Below are 15,550 nucleotides of genomic sequence, written 5' to 3' on the forward strand. Positions count from 1 at the left end.
CTCGGTCATTCCAGTGACCTGTCCTTCTCAGAAGCCACCCCCTGCTCATTGTGTCACCATATCCATATCGCCCCAGTCCCTGAGCCTGTGGTCCAGCAGTCCCTGCAGCCTCATCACCCACCCTCAACCCACCACTGGCCTGAGAGGGAACTAAAGTTCTGTCCACACTCAGACCGAGGACTGGGGGATGGGCAGGGAAGGTGGAAACATCTCTCCACCTTTGGAAAAAATGACACCTAAAGCCAGGACAGGTGGGAAGGAAAGTGGACTCACCAGAAATAAGTAGGGGTGGAGAAGCAGGAGGAGAACAGAAAGAGGGAAGGGAGCAATGGAAAGGGGCAGGTGGAGGAGGAGGAATTGGAAGGGAGGGGAGGGGAGGGGAGTGGGCAGATTCCCTTGGACCCTGGAGCAGAGGGGCTGAAGGACTGACTGAAGCAAGAGGGATACAGCAGGACCCCACTCTCAGTACCACCAGTGTCTCTGGCTCTGGTCTTGCTTGTCAAATGGGGAGACTTGCCTCCCAAACAACCCTGCTTCCTTTCCACCCACCAGCTTACCTGTCCAATCCCTCCCACACACCCTCTCTCGCTCCTCAGGTTCCTCCATCACACCTTTCCCTTGTATCAGCCCTAACCAGTCAGGCTGTGACTCTGTCCATGCTGCCCACTCCTGGTCCAGCAGGGTCTGCTTCACCTCAGCCCATCCCCTCAAGATCACCATGCTCCAGAGATGAGAAGCAGGTACCCAGGGAGCAGGTGCAGTGACAGGCCTCTCCAGCAGAGGAAGCAGCCAGAGCAGAGTCCACAGGGCTGGTACTGCCCTGGAGAGAGGAGGAGCAGGGTGGCTGGGCTAAAGCTGCAGCCCTGCAGGGTGCAGAGCAGATGGAGGAGGAACAAGGGGTTTCCTTACAGGGCTTCTTCCACTTACCAAGTCCTTCCCTTCCCTCTCCTCCTCCCACCCACAGAGTGGCCCCATCCTACAGACCTGCCCCATGTGGACGGTGTCCATTGCGGGCCAGGCCAGGCCGCTCCCCACAATTTACTTGTAGGAACTCCTCCATCTTCTTGGCAACCCCTTGTGTTCCCTGGCTCCAGCTGTCATAACACAGTGCTGCCACTAGGGGGCAGAAACCCCAGAAATTCATAGTCTCACAGTTCTGGAGACAGGAAGTTCAACATCAAGGTGTTGGTTGGACTGTTCCCCTCTGAGGTCTCTCTGATTGGCTTGCAGGTGGTTCTTCCCCTTTAACCTCTCCTCTGTGCATGTCTGTGCCCTAAACTCTCCTTATAAGGACACCAGTCCTATTGGATGAGGGTCTACCCTAGTGACCTCATTCTACCTTAACCCCCTAAAAGATCCATCTCCAAAACAAGTCATATTCAGCAATAGTGGGGGCCACGACATGAACAGAAGAATTTTGGGAGTGACAGAATTCAGCCCACAGCACCACATGATCCTGGGCATCTGACTGTGCACACGGCTGTGAGGCCTTTCCCGAGGCAGCACACTGAGCATGGAGGAGCCAGGCTGGAGCCCAGGGCCATCTGGCTGCAGAGCCCGCACTTCTGACCCCACCCTGGAGGCCTCACTGAGGAAGCCCAGGCTTGAGCTGGCTATCAGGGCATGTCCATGGAGCCCCAGACTCAGAGTGACCACTGAGGACTGGGGAGGACCCGCACCTGTCCTTACCTAGGGTTCTCCCACAGATGACAAGGGTTGAGGACTGTGATGCCTCCCTGTCACAGATGAGGAAAGTGAGGCTTGGAGGGTGCTTGGACCTGAGTCCAAAGGCACACTGTGTTGCCATCTTGCTCTGAATCAACACCAGGGGTGCCTGGGCAGGGGTCTCCAAGCAGGCCAGGAAGCTGAGGACCACCTGTGAGGTCACAGGCTGCTGACCCCTGGTTGGCCTAATCCTGTCCTCTCTGGCCATTCTCACCTGGGAGCTCACTGTGGACTGCCCAGTGGAACTGGGTTTCCTACACACCCTGGCCTGGGCTTTTACCAACATACCCTGACCACTGAGAACTGGCATGGCCTGGGGCCCCTCTGCATCCCTGGGTGTGAGGGTCAGTCTCAGGGACAGGGACAAAGGCTGCCACAGTCTCCACTTTAACTCCTCGCCCCTGAGGGAGTACATGCTCTGGTTGTTTGTGTGTTCATTCCTTCCTCCGTCACCACTCGTCTCACCTGGAGGACTATGTCACAATTCCTGCCTTCCCGTTCACTTCAGAGTCACTCCTGAGTCCTGCTCTCAGGAGACTGATCCTGTGTATTTTACAGCAGCTGTGCTTGCTTTCTTGAGTGGACAGTAGTGCCAGAGGGACAGGCCAGGACAGGGAGTTGAGAGTGGTGGTGTGGGTCTTCCTTGGTGTATGGGCACCTCATGGGGACTTCATCCGGGAAATGGAAGTGCTTATCCTCCAAGGGCTAGGCCAGCTCTACCACACGGGCTGCCCACTTCCTCCTCCCTGATCATCACCTTTCTCCCTTCCCCCTGGCTTCCTGCTGGAGCTTCATCTCAGTCCTGTGACACTGAGACCCTGACACTCACCCCAGAGATGCTGCTGCTGCTGCTGCTGCTGCTGCTGCTGCTGCTGGCCCTGCTGTGGGCAGGTGAGTGCCCCAGGGGAGAGTGTGTGGGCTGGGGTGAAAACTGTGGCTGATTAGTCTTTCCCTGCAGGGTCTCTGGCTCAGGATGCAAGATTCCAGTTGCAAGTGCAGGGGTCCGTGACGTTGCAGGAGGGCCAGTGTGTCTTCGTGCCCTTCACTGTGATCTACCCCAATAAAAGCTGGACTGAGTCTGCCCCAGCTCATTGCTACTGGTTTTTGGAAGGGGCCAACACAAACACGGATCCTCCTGTGGCCACAAACGACCCCAATTGCAAAGTGAGGGACGACATCAGGGGTCGATTCCACCTTTTCGGGAATCCCTGGACCTCCAACGGTTCCCTGCACATCAGAGATGCACAGAAAAGGGACGCAGGGAGATACTTCTTTAGGATAGAGCGAGGGTCCTATGTGAAAGAGAATTACAAAAACAACATGCTGTCTGTACATGTGACAGGTAAGAAATGGGGCCCAGGTGAGGACACATGGCTGGGTCCTGAGGGCTCCTGGGCTGGGAAGGAACCTGATTCTCCTCATCCTGGGAAGGACACAGGGGGACTGATGGGGACTGGACCTGGAGGATGGACTAACACAAAGGCTGCAGTTAGGGGACACACTCGGGGTCCCCACCTCTGGGGCTACGGTCCTTGTCTTTCTCTTCTCCAGATCTGGTAACTGACATCCACATCCTGGGGACCCTGGAATATGGACACCCCAACAACATTACATGTACAATATCATGGGCCTGTGACAGAGAGACACCACCCTTCTTCTCCAGGATGGGAGCCAACCTCACACCCCTGGGTCCTGAGACTCCCAACTCCTCAGTGCTCACCCTCACACCAGGGCCCCAGCACCACAGCACCAACCTCACCTGTCAGGTGGCCTTGCCAGGTGGTGAGATCAAGGAGAAGACTGTCCAGCTCAATGTGCCCTGTGAGTACCGATCTTGTCACTGGTACACTGGTACCTGGGATTGGAGAGAGTTGAGTGTGTAGGTTTGAACTGTGTTAGTGGGGCTGGGGAAGAATTAAGGAGGACACCCAATTTCACCCCCTTCCTATGTATGAAATTTGTGGGTGGAAAGGGCCAATGGTCACCTTTCTGCCACTGAACAGGGAACAATTATGTCTGTCTGTCCAGATGCACTCCAGAACCTAACTATCATGTCCTGGCAAGAAGGCACAGGTAGGGTGCATCTTCTCCTGTCTGGGGATGGTGGAAGTGGGTCTCCCTGCATCCTTCAGAGCAGAGCTGGGATTTCAGAACTCAGAAGAAAGACAGACTCAGGCCAGGTGAGAGGACAGCAGAGGAGAGAAACCTTCACTCACTCCTTCTCAGCTTACAAACTGTCCTCCCCACCCCCAACCCCTCACAGGACACTGCATGAGGTTCTCAGATGTACAGCACTGTGGTAAGACATTCATAGAACTTACAAAGGAATAAGTTTAGCTCCCCATGGCACCATCCATAGTTATTACAATATTATTCACTATATTCCCTGTGCTGTACTTTACATCCCATGACTATTTTTATAACCAGCAATTTGTAATATTATTTTTTGAATCTCCTTAATTTCTTCTAGTAGCCTCATGTAAACACCCACAACATGACCACTCGGATGGGCCTCACAGGACTACTTACTTCTCTGGGAGCAGGTGGGACCATGCCACACCCTGGTGGTAGTTGTGATTTGTGCCATCCTCCCACAGTGTCCTCCATGCCAGCACCATCACCTATCCAGCTGCCACCCCTTCTCCTGTTCTGCCTAAGCCTCTCTTCCTCCAGGAAGCCTTCCCTGACCTGCCAGTCTCATTCAGGTCCCGACCTCAGGGCTCCTTCAACACAGTTAACCCCCAGTCATAAAGTACATTTTTCTGCTCTGTGAGAACCTGCTTTTTGGGTGTCTTGTCCATGAGATTGTGAGCTGTGAGACACAGCTGAACTGGGCAGGTCATAGTGTACTTCTGTGGGCAGATGTAAATGACATGGTTCATCCAGAGAAATCTGAGGTCTGCGTTCGCACTGGTAGTGAAGGCAGGAAGTGTGGGGACCAGGGTGGTCCAGCCAAACCCTCAGCAGCCTCTTGAAGAGGCTGTAGTGCATGCCCCTAGCCCTTTCCTTTAGGGGCTGAGCCCAGATGGTAGAGCCCATGGGATTATGGAAGAGAAGAAACTGATGTACATAAAGAATGGAAGGGGGAGAGAGCATGTGCACAGAGATGATGACAGAGACAGAGAGAGAGAAAAATATAGAAATGAGAAGAGAGAGAGGCATGTAGATGAAGAGGGAGATTGAAAAAGAGAACTAGGGAGAAGAAGACAGAGGCAGAGCCACAGAGAGGCAGGGAAATACAGGCAGGGAGAGAGGGAGACAGAGGGAGACCTAACCACAGGGGGGCTGGACTCTCTCTCTGTCTTGCCAGGATATAAAGTTCTGTCTAAGGGCTCATCTCTCCAAGTCCAGGAGGGCAAGTCCCTGCACCTGGTGTGTAAAGCCTACAGCAACCCACCTGCCAGTACGTGGTGGGCCCAGGGCAGCCTGACCCTGGAGTCCATGCACCCAGGGGTCCTGAAGCTGCCCCAGGTGGAACTGGAGGACCATGGGAAATACATCTGCCGAGCTCAGAAGCACGAGTCAGCCTCTCTGGAAGTCTCTGTGACCCTCAGTGTGAAGAGTGAGTAGAAGCACACTTGGGGGCAGGGCCCTGGGGTCTTGGGGAGGAGAGAGGCTCCTCTGATCCCTCCCCTGTTTCTCCCCACAGACCCCCCACAGCTGCAGGGACCCTCCTGCTCCTGGGAGGACCAGGGTCTCCACTGCAGCCTGTCCTCTTGAGCTCAGCCGGCCCCCTCGCTGTGCTGGTGGCTGGGGGAGGGCCTCTTGGAGGGGAACCATAGCAATGCCTCCCACACAGTCACCTTCCACTCAGCAGAGCCCTGGACCAACAGCTCCCTGAGTGTCCATGGGGACCTTACATCCAACCTCAGGCTGGGATGTGAGGCCCAGAATGCCCACGGGAAAGAGACAGTGACTGTCCTGCTGCTGCCAGGTCAGGTGTGAGCGGGGAAGCCCAGGGAGGGGGCACTCAGCTCTGGAACCTAGAAGACACTGAGTGTGAGGGAAAGTGTCCTGATTCTGGGCAAAGGGACACTGGAGTCCAGGCCCCTGAGACATTGGCTGGGGAGGGGCTGGGGGAACTGGAGGCTGCAGTCACATGAAGGGTGGGGGACAAAGGAGTCCTGCATGGGAGTGGGCACACTGGTCAGAATGGATTTGAGAAGGCAGGGTGCACAAACACCTGCCTAGGGAAGGAGGAGCTCACCCCAGGTGTCTTGTCTCTGCAGGGAGACCAGGATATAGGACAGGAGTGATTCAGGGGGCTGTCCGGGGAGCTGCTGCCTCAGCCCTCCTGGCTGTCTGCCTCGGCCTCATCATGTGAGTAGGTGGTGGCCCCAGGCTGGACAAAGGCCTCATGAGAGGGTGGTCGTGGTGTGTGTGTGTGGGGACGTAAAGAATATCCAAACCTTTAGCCCAGAGCTGTGACAAGGTGGTAAATCCATGAAAAGGTGCCACAGGTGAGGCAGAGACAAGAAGTCAGCCTCCTGGCACCTTGGCCAGGTGCACTGTGTTACCAACACCTGCCTGCAGCTGTCTGGGAAGAGGGAGGTGTGTTCCTGTCCCGGTCCCTACAGCCAGGCAACAGCCTCCACACCTGCATTTGTAAGCCCTGCCAGGCTTCCAGGTGCGAGCCAGCTGGGCTGAAAGGCCCTGTCTCTCTCCTCAGACTGAGGATCTGCAGGAAGAAATGGGCAGAGAAGGCAGAGAGCCAGGAAGGTGTCTCAGAGGTGAGTGCTGGGGGCCACGTTCCACCCAATGTCCCTGTGGTGAACACAGGTGTTCCTCCTCTGCCCCCAGACTTGGCCCTCCCCCAGGTTTCCTGGCACAGCCCCTCATATATGACAACTGTCCTCTCTCACATCCCCCAGAGCCTGTCATTGGCCAAGTCCTGTCCCATTTCCCTTGTATCAACACCCTTCTCCTTTGCTTCCTGTCTTGCTGAGTCCCCAACCACTTCCTGGTGTCTCTGACTCCACCTCCCCTCCCCAAATACTCCCCAACAGACATCATGCTCCCACCATTAACATCAGTGAGTCCAACAAAAAATATGATACAAGCAATGTTTATAACTTATAACTTCCTAGGAGTGGTATCCAAAAAGTAGGAAGGAACATGAGATCAGCTTTCCTATCTGTAAAATGGGATAACAGTCATATCCATGGAGAGAGGCTATAAGTATTACATGTGAGATTAGTAATAAGAACAACCTTTTATGATTAAAATTTATTAATTGTACAAATGGGTACATGAGTGAATGAGTGAGTGAATGAATGAGTGAGGAATCCTCAGGAAATGGGTGTGAAACGGACAAATGAATAAGAGCCCCCAAGTCCCAAATGCTCCTCTACAGACCCCAAACCTAGCTTGGACACCTCTCTCTCCACCCACTCAGGGTCACCTGAATGCACCCTCCTACCACCACCTGCCCACAGCACCAGCCACCTCCCCCTCAGAGCATGAGCTCCACTACGCTGCTCTCAGTTTCCACAACATGAAACCACACAACCCTCAGGCCCAGGAGACCCTGTACTCTGAGGTCAAGATCCAGAAATGATGGCGTACCCCCACCTGCAGGAGCTGGCTGGAGCCCAGAAAAAGCATCTCCGAAAAGAAAGGTGTGTCAGGGTCTGACTCTTAAACAGCTAACAGCCCCCAGGGCCATAGGTCATGAATGGAAAATATGAAGTTCCTTGGAGTGGCTGAGGTGGCAGAGATTCCTGGGTTCAAATCCAGGCTCAGCTACTTACTGAGGGTGTTCCAGCAGGCAAGTCACTTTACCTCTGCGTGCCTCAGTTTCCTGCTCTGTAACATGGGGGATAATTTGATGACCTACATTGTTAAGTGAGAAAACATGCACCATTGGCATTAAGGACATTGTTATGTACTAAGTTCACCTCCGGTCAGAGGGAGATGTCACTTTTGTTTCTATCTCTATCTTCCACTTGGTTGATGATTTTTAAGAACATGTGCTATCACCATTGGGTGGAGAGGAAGTTGCACTATTTTAAAATATTTCTATTTCTAAATGTAACTCCTTGGCAGCAGGAGATATTTCCCATTACATGTACGTAACAAACCCAGATGAACCCAGAGTAAGTAAAGACTGTGTAAAGATCTTCCCAAAATCAGTGAGGAAAAGGCAGACAACCCGAGAGAAAAAAACTGGGTATTCCAGGGGCCAACGAGCACATGGGAAGGCTGCAGGCTTCAGCAGCGATCAGGGAACTGCAAATAGAAACTGCAGTGCTCTGCCATCACACAGCACCACACTGGCGAAAATAATAAAAAGAGTATAAAAAACACCAGGTGTTGAGAACATTGCTCTGAATGAAAACAGCCAGTCACAGAAAGACAGATACTATGATCCCAGTTACCCCCTGTATATGCAGTCATTAAAGTCTTTAAAACAGAGGGCACAGGGTCCCCCATCAGAGGGGCTGGTCATCTCCTGCCTGAACTGGAGTCAGAGCCTCATCTGGGAGCTGTGCTGGGTCCCACAGGGTGTAGGACTCATGATGTTCCTGTGACAGTCGGGGAAAAGGGAAGTGGGTCCCTGAGGAGAAGGCAGCACTCACTCACTCACTCATTCATTCTCATTCAGTCATTCACTCGCTCACTCATTCATTCACTCATTCAGTCACTCACTCATTCATTTATTCACAAGCACTCGGTGAGCATCTAAGTGTCAGTTGGCTGAAGACAAGAGGGGACCCACGAACCTGCTCTGTGTCCCTGAGAAAGTCCCCACCAGAGACCTCCCTTCTTCCCAACACAGGAAGGTGGCTTTAGAGCTGTGGTCACTGGGCAGTTTACCACATTTCCTGTTCACATGCTGTGTATTTTCTAACAATATAACTGCAGGATTTTTGAAAATCTAATGTGCTGAGGAAGTACAATACTGTTTTCCAAAGCAGATGCACAGTTTTATAACATAGAGGAAAGCAAAACAGTTCTATTTTTTATATCTGCTCCCACAGTTGGTATTTTCTATTTTTCAGTTTGTTGATAAAGCAAACTTCCAGAATCACGGTGGAACCCCGTGTGTGGTTTAAATAAAATGATCTAATGTTAATAATTTTGAGGATAGTTTAATGTATTTATTGACCATTTGTGTGTCTTTATATAAATGTTTATTCAAATAATTGACCAAATTTTAAGTGTGGTTGTTTCTTTTGTTTTTGTTTAGTGACTTTTTTTTTCTACAAGTGGGCTGATTTTTTGTTCATTGGTTTGTTTGAGAATTTTGGGTATATTCTGGATACCATTCATGAAATTTATATTTGCAGGTTTATTTCTCCAAGTCTGTAACTTTTCCTTTAACTCTCTTAATGGTGTCCTTTATGGAACAACATCCTCCTATTCCCAAAAACCTGTGCCCCATGTGAGGTGACCCTGAAATGTATCAGGACATGGAAGAGCAGGGCAAACTAGGTCTGGAGGCAGGATGGGGACATTCATGGGGGGCAGCATGTCACATGGGCAGTGCAGAGGGTGAATACTGGCCACCCAAAGAGAGCCTGGTACCTGCAAATGTTACATGATGAGGAAAAGGGTCTCTGCAGATGGGATGGAGGTGAGGATATTGACCTGGAGAGGATCATCCCTTGTTAGGTATGGTCCCTGCATGTAGCCACACGTGTACTCCAAGGGAGACACAGCAGGTGACTTTCTGCACACAGAGCAGGATGAGGAAGTGTGCCCAGGTGACAGGCTGTAGTGACCCAGACACTCACCAAGGATTGCCAAGGGCCCTGGCCCCTGGGAATCACAAAGGTGGACTCTCCCTTCGAGTCTCTGAGAGTGTGAGTCCCACCAACCACTGGATTTCCACACATCAGAACTCATTTCTTATCATGGGGTTCAGGACATGGGACCCCAAGATGTGGCAACTTGTCTTTCTCTGTTTTAGGGGCCTCAGCCAAGAACTTAGAAGGGCAGAATGAGAAGATATCTTATTTCCTGCATGAACTTCTGGCCTGAAGGACCAAGACAACAAAACTTTACCAAAAAAGGCAAGGAGTATGTGGTGATTTGTTTTGATGGCCTCAGGAAAGCAACACAGGGGAGAATTCATGGGGCACCTCTGGGGAAAAGTAGAGAATGAATAGAGAAAAGTCCTCTTCCTCCTGATCCACTCCTCTGTTCTTCTTTGCAGACAAACTTCTCAGGGGTTTTCTGGACCCTGGCATCCCATATCCCCTCCTCCAATTCCCTACTGATTCTGCTCCAGTCACATATTCATACCTTTCCTACCAACCACTGAGACCCAGTGACTTGCATTTTCTTGTGTCTTCTCTTCTCTGCAGGTCGCCAGAGCCTGTGGTATGTCATCACTGTCACCCGGTCACACTGACACATGTGTCCCCATCTCCAGGCTTAACCACTTCCTCATCTCCATCGTTCATACCTGGGTTCTCACTGATGTCCCCTGGTGGTCATGAGGTGGCTTCTCAGATAGAACGTCACCCTCAAAACCGTTCTCTGGTCCCTGAAACACAGGCCATCCCTTCTGTGGCTCAGTGCTCTAGTGTCTCCACTGATTTAAATTCTATCCTCTTGTGTCCAGAAAGGCAGCTTCTGGATCTCAGAAATTTTGATGCTGGGTCCACAGGCACATCCCCAGTGTCTACAAAAATTCTGGCACACTGTAGGCATTCAGTTGTACTTGCTAAAGAAGATATAAATAAATGACAACCCTACATATTTCATTGTTCACAATATACAGGAATTACACACACACACACACACACAGACACACACACAAAATGAGGTGACTTTTAACTGAGACCAAAGAATGATCAGCACTTGGAGAGGTAGGAATCTGAAGGGAAGGCCATTTCAGCAGGATGAACTGTACATGTAAAGTGTCAGAGTCACAAAGACCCTGGCTCAGCAGTGAGCAGAGATGGAGTGAGATTGCAGAAGAGGGTGGAATCCAGTGGAGAGTCCAGCAGGGTACAGCCCACGCCAGTCCTAAATCCAGCCTGTGGACTTTGCCTTCATCCCAGCCACAGAGAGAAAACATCACTGTTCATACTGTGAAGTCCCTGGAGGATAGGGGTCTGCAAACACAGTCTGTTGGCCTCAGTTGAAGACAGAGGTGGAGGAAGGACATTGCTGAGTTCAGACACCCAGGAAAAGATGAGGCTACAGGAATGATTAGGGATAAGATGGGGAGGAGACGGGCATTGAGCTGAGCTGTGATAAGAAAAAAAGGTGGACAAGACTTAGTGATGTACTCAATCACGAAGAAGGAAGGGAGGGCACTGTGTCATCTGTGTGACTACGAGTCTGCAAAGAAGTGGGTTTGGGGAGGAAGATGGCAGCTCAGCTGTAACCATGCTCAGCAGAGCAATCCCAGGGACCACCCTGGAGATGGTGTCAGTGGGATGTTGAGTAGTGAGAATCCTGGGTCACTCACCTGAGGCATTAACTGGGTGCTGCATTTGCATCTCTCATGCCTCTTGTGGGCCTCATCACCATCCTCCTGTGGTACCTGACTCTGAGAGAAGAGACCAGGGTTTTTCAGTCTGGCTGGATCAGGGTGCAGTGGGCAGCAGACCCAACCCCCTGTTTCTTTCTTAAGGGATAAAAGGGAAAGTAAATTCAGGGATAGCAGATCTGGCCCCACAGATTACCTTGAGCACTGAAGGTTCCTTCCAGCCTAGATACTCACAATGGCTGCTCATGTGGGGTCCTCACCCACCACCCCTTCACCACCTGCCAGCACTACCCCTTATTTGCTGGGATCCCTGGCCCTGGTTTTGGACTCAACCACATGTCTCCTACCCTCCCCTTTCCTCCCTTGTTCCTGGGCCAGAGCTCACATGAGGATGATGAGGCAGAGCAGCAGGAGTAGTGTCTTAGCAGCTGCTCCCACAATGGCCACCAGCACCACCACTGCTCTGGGCCCTGATTTCCCTGCAGGAAAGAGGGACAAGGAGGGGGTCATCTGCTCAATGGCAATCCTGTGTCCTTTGTCTCCCACTACAAATCTGGAGGTCATCCTCCAGGCTTTTCTGCATCCATATACGCAGGACTGTCTATTCCTTTACCCTTGAACCTGCCCTGACCCCCTGTACTTGGACTAAAAATAAAATGGGGGCCTCACATGAAATTTATCAAAATAACACATTCTGTTAATAAATTAATAGTATGGACAAAGTGAAAAGCCAGCCTATTTAATGGGAGAAATATTTGCTCTTCTTAGATCCAATAAGGCTTATTATCCAGCACATATAAAGAAGTCTACAGTCCTGGCTAGAAGCTCAGTGGGTCAAAGCATCATCCAGATGTGCCAAGATTGTGAGTTGGATCCCTGGTCAGGACACATACAAGAAGCAACTAATGAATCTGTAAATAAGTATAACAATAAATTAGTGTTCTGCTCTCTCTCTCTTCCATCTTCTTCCTGTAAAATCAATTTAGAAAATAAATTCTCTACCACTTCACAATGGTCAGACTGGCTATCATAAACAAATTGACAAAGAACAAGTGCTGGCAAGGTTGTGGAGAAAAGGGAACCTTTGCGCACTGTTGGTGGGAATACAGCCTGGTGCAGCCACTGTGGAAAACAGTGTGGAATTTCCTCAAAAAAACTAAAAATGAAACTGCCTTTCACCCAGTAATTCCACTGCGAGGATTATACCTATAGAATCTGAAAACATCGATTGAAAAGAACCTATGCACCCCAATGTTCACAGCAGCATTGTTTACAATAGCCAAGTGCTAGAAACAGCTGTAACGCCCATCAGTAAATGAATGGATCAAAAAACTGTAGCATGTTTACACAATGGAATATACAGCAGAAAGAAAGAAGGAGCTCCTACCCTTTGGGACACATGGGTAGAACTGGAGAGCATTATGCTAAGTGAAATAAACCAGGTGGTGAAAGACAAATACCATATGATCTCACCTATAAGTGGAATCTAATCAACAAAACAAACAAGCAAGCAAAATAGAACCAGACACAATAAAGTTTAAAAAATAACAATCTGACAGTGACCAGAGGGGAGGGAGGAAGAGAATATTGGGACTAAGAAGGGGAAGGGTCAAAACAAGGAACATGTATAAAGGACACATGAACAAGGACAGTGGGAGTGAGGATTCTGGTAGAAGGGGGATGGGAAGCACAGGGAATAGTAATACGGGAAAATGTGGAGAACTCTAATTGAACAACAATTTAAAAAAGAAGAGAAACCTTTAACAAAAAAATCATTCATTTTTATTATTGTTGTTAGAGTACAGTTAGCTCCATTTTCCTGCCATCACCCCCACCTCCCACACTCAATCCCACCACCCTGACCTTGTCCATGGATCCTTTACCCATGTTCCTTGATGACCTGTCCCCTTCTTTCCCCCATTATCTCCTTCCTTCCTCCCCTCTGGTCATGTCAGATTGTTTTTTATTTCCTTGTCTCTGGTTCTATTTTGGTCATTTGTTTGTTTTGTTGATTAGGTACCAATGATAGGTGAGATCATATGGTATTTGTCTTTCACCACCTGGTTTATTTCACTTAGCACAATGCTCTCCAGTTCCATCCATGCTGTCATGAAGGGTAGTACTTCTTTATTACTGCTGCGTAGTATTCCATTGTGTAAATGTACCATGGGTGTGTTTGTTTATTTGCATTTTTTTTGATCCACTCAGAAAACTACACAATACTGAGGAAAGAAATTAAGGGAGACACAGATACATGGAAGCATATACAGAGTTCATGGATTGGAAGAGTTAACATCATTACAGTGTCCATACTACCCAAAGCAATATACAGATTCCATGCATCCCTGTTAAAATACCCATGACACATTTCTCAGATGCAGAAGAAATATTTCAAAAATTTATATGAACCATAAACAACCCCAAATAGCTGCAGCAATTTTTAGAAAGAAGAATAAGTAGGAGGGATCACAATACCTGACATCACATTATACTGCAAGGCTGCAGTAATCAAAATAGTCTAATACTGGCATAGGAACAGACACACAGATCAATGGGACAGAATAGAGAGCCCAGAAATAAACCCATGTCAAAAAAAAACATTCTTACAACTCAACAACCCAAAAGTCAAACAACCCAGTTAGAAAATGGGCAAAAATGCCCTGGCTGGTGTGAACAGATGGTGCCCAGGAGAAGACAGGGGTGTGCCCCATTCATAGGCCCAGGGCTCAGAGCAGGTCAGGTTTGCAGAGCAGCCCCCCTCCAGGGGCCCTGGGGTGAGGATGTGAGGTATGTGACTGAGGGCTGCTGAGAAGGGGGAGCAGGGGATCAGGATGAGGGTCCCAGGTCTCGCCCTCAGAGAAGCCTCAGAGCTTGGTCCAGCTCTTCCCTCTGACCATTTAGAAGATGTTGCTGGGGTTCCCCTTCAGCAGACCCTCCCTGAGCCTCCAGCCCAGAAAGGAGGCCAGCTTGGCTAGTGAGGAACAGCTGCAGGTCTGACCCTCGTCCTCCCAGGAGCAGGCTGGTCCCTGCAGCTGTGGGAGGTCTGTCGGGAGAAACAGGGGAGGGATCACAGGAGCCTTTCTCCTCCCCAAGACCCCAGGGCCCTGCCCCAGATATGTCCCTACTCACTCTTCACACTGAGGGTCACAGAGGCTTCCAGAGAGGATGACTCATGCTGCTGAGCTCTGCAGATGTATTTCCCATGGTCCTCCAGTTCCATCTGGGGCAGCTTTAGTACCCCTGGGTCTGTGGACTCCAGAGTCAGGCTGCCCCATGTCCACATTGTACTGGTGGGCAGGTTGCTGTTGGCTTTACACGCCAGGTGCAGGGACTTGCCCTCCTGGACTTGCAGATATGAGCCATTGGACAGAACTTTATATACTGGCAAGAGAGAGAGAGAGTCAAACCCTATCTGTGGTTAGGTCTCCCTCTGTCTCCCTCTCTCTCTGTCTGTAGGTCCCTGACTCTCTGTGGCTCTGCCTCTCTCTTCACCTCCCTGGCTCTCTCCCTCAATCTCCCTTTTTATCTATATGTGCCTCTGTCTTTTCATTTCTGTGTTTCCTCTGTCTCTGTCTCTGTCATTATCTCTGTGCACATGCTGTCTCCCCCCTCCTTATGTACATCAGTTTCTTCCCTTCCATAATCCCATGGACTCTACCATCTGGGCTCAGCCCCAAGGGGACAGGGCTAGGGGCAGACACTACAGCCTCTGCAAGAGGCTGCTGAGGGTTTGGTTGGACCACCCTTGTCCCCACGCCTCCTGCCTTGGTTTCCAGTTCCAACGCAGACCTCAGATTTCTCTGAATGAACTCTGTCATTTATGTCTGTCCACAGAGGTACACTATGACCTGCCCAGTTCAGTTGTGTCTCACAGCTCACAGTCTCATGGACAAGACACCCCAAAAGTAGGTTCTCACAGATCAGTAAGATGTACTTTGTGACAGGGGGGTTGAGGGAGTCCTGAGGATGAAATTTGAATGAGACTGGCAGGTAAGGGAAGGTTTCTTGGAGGAGGAGGGGCTTAAGCAGACCGCAATAAAGAGTGGGAGCTGGCCAGGTGATGGGGCTGGCATGGAGGCCATGGTGGGAGGATGGCACAGAGCACAACCACCACCAGGGTGTGGCATGGCCCTGCCTGCTCCCAGAGAAGCAAGTAGTCCTGTGAGGACTGACTGAGTGGCTATGTTGGGGGTGTTTACATGAGCTAGTAGAAGAAATTAAGGGAGATTTAAAAATAATATTACCAAAAATAATTTACAAATTGCCTGTTATAAAAATAGTCATGGGATGTACACAACAGCAGAGGGAATATAGTGAATAATATTGTAATAACTATGGATAGTGCCAGCGGGAGTGAAACTTATCCCTTTGTAAGTTCTA

At 50.3% G+C, this 15,550-nt stretch overlaps 1 protein-coding gene across 1 annotated transcript; it reads left to right on the top strand.

The window, feature by feature from the left end:
* Window positions 1-2,561: 2,561 nt before the first annotated feature.
* Window positions 2,562-5,515, top strand: LOC123830227 (sialic acid-binding Ig-like lectin 13). The gene is made up of 6 exons (XM_045856227.1): window positions 2,562-2,616; window positions 2,684-3,067; window positions 3,277-3,546; window positions 3,754-3,798; window positions 5,036-5,287; window positions 5,375-5,515. Exons 1-6 carry the CDS (start codon window positions 2,562-2,564, stop codon window positions 5,443-5,445), a joined length of 1,077 nt encoding a protein of 358 aa, XP_045712183.1. The 3' UTR covers window positions 5,446-5,515.
* Window positions 5,516-15,550: the final 10,035 nt, after the last annotated feature.

The sequence above is a fragment of the Phyllostomus hastatus genome, unplaced genomic scaffold (genome assembly GCF_019186645.2).
Source record: "Phyllostomus hastatus isolate PE091 unplaced genomic scaffold, TTU_PhHast_1.1 phas_scaffold_1224, whole genome shotgun sequence".
NCBI classification, from domain to species: Eukaryota; Metazoa; Chordata; class Mammalia; order Chiroptera; family Phyllostomidae; genus Phyllostomus; species Phyllostomus hastatus.

Excerpts from the sequence above, each read along its gene's own strand:
- LOC123830227 (XM_045856227.1), top strand. The coding sequence starts at position 2,562 with ATGCTGCTGCTGCTGCTGCTGCTGCTGCTGCTGCTGCTGGCCCTGCTG. Across the intron at positions 2,617-2,683 it reads GCTGGCCCTGCTGTGGGCAG|GGTCTCTGGCTCAGGATGCA; the intron begins GTGAGTGCCCCA and ends CTTTCCCTGCAG. Across the intron at positions 3,068-3,276 it reads GCTGTCTGTACATGTGACAG|ATCTGGTAACTGACATCCAC; the intron begins GTAAGAAATGGG and ends TCTCTTCTCCAG.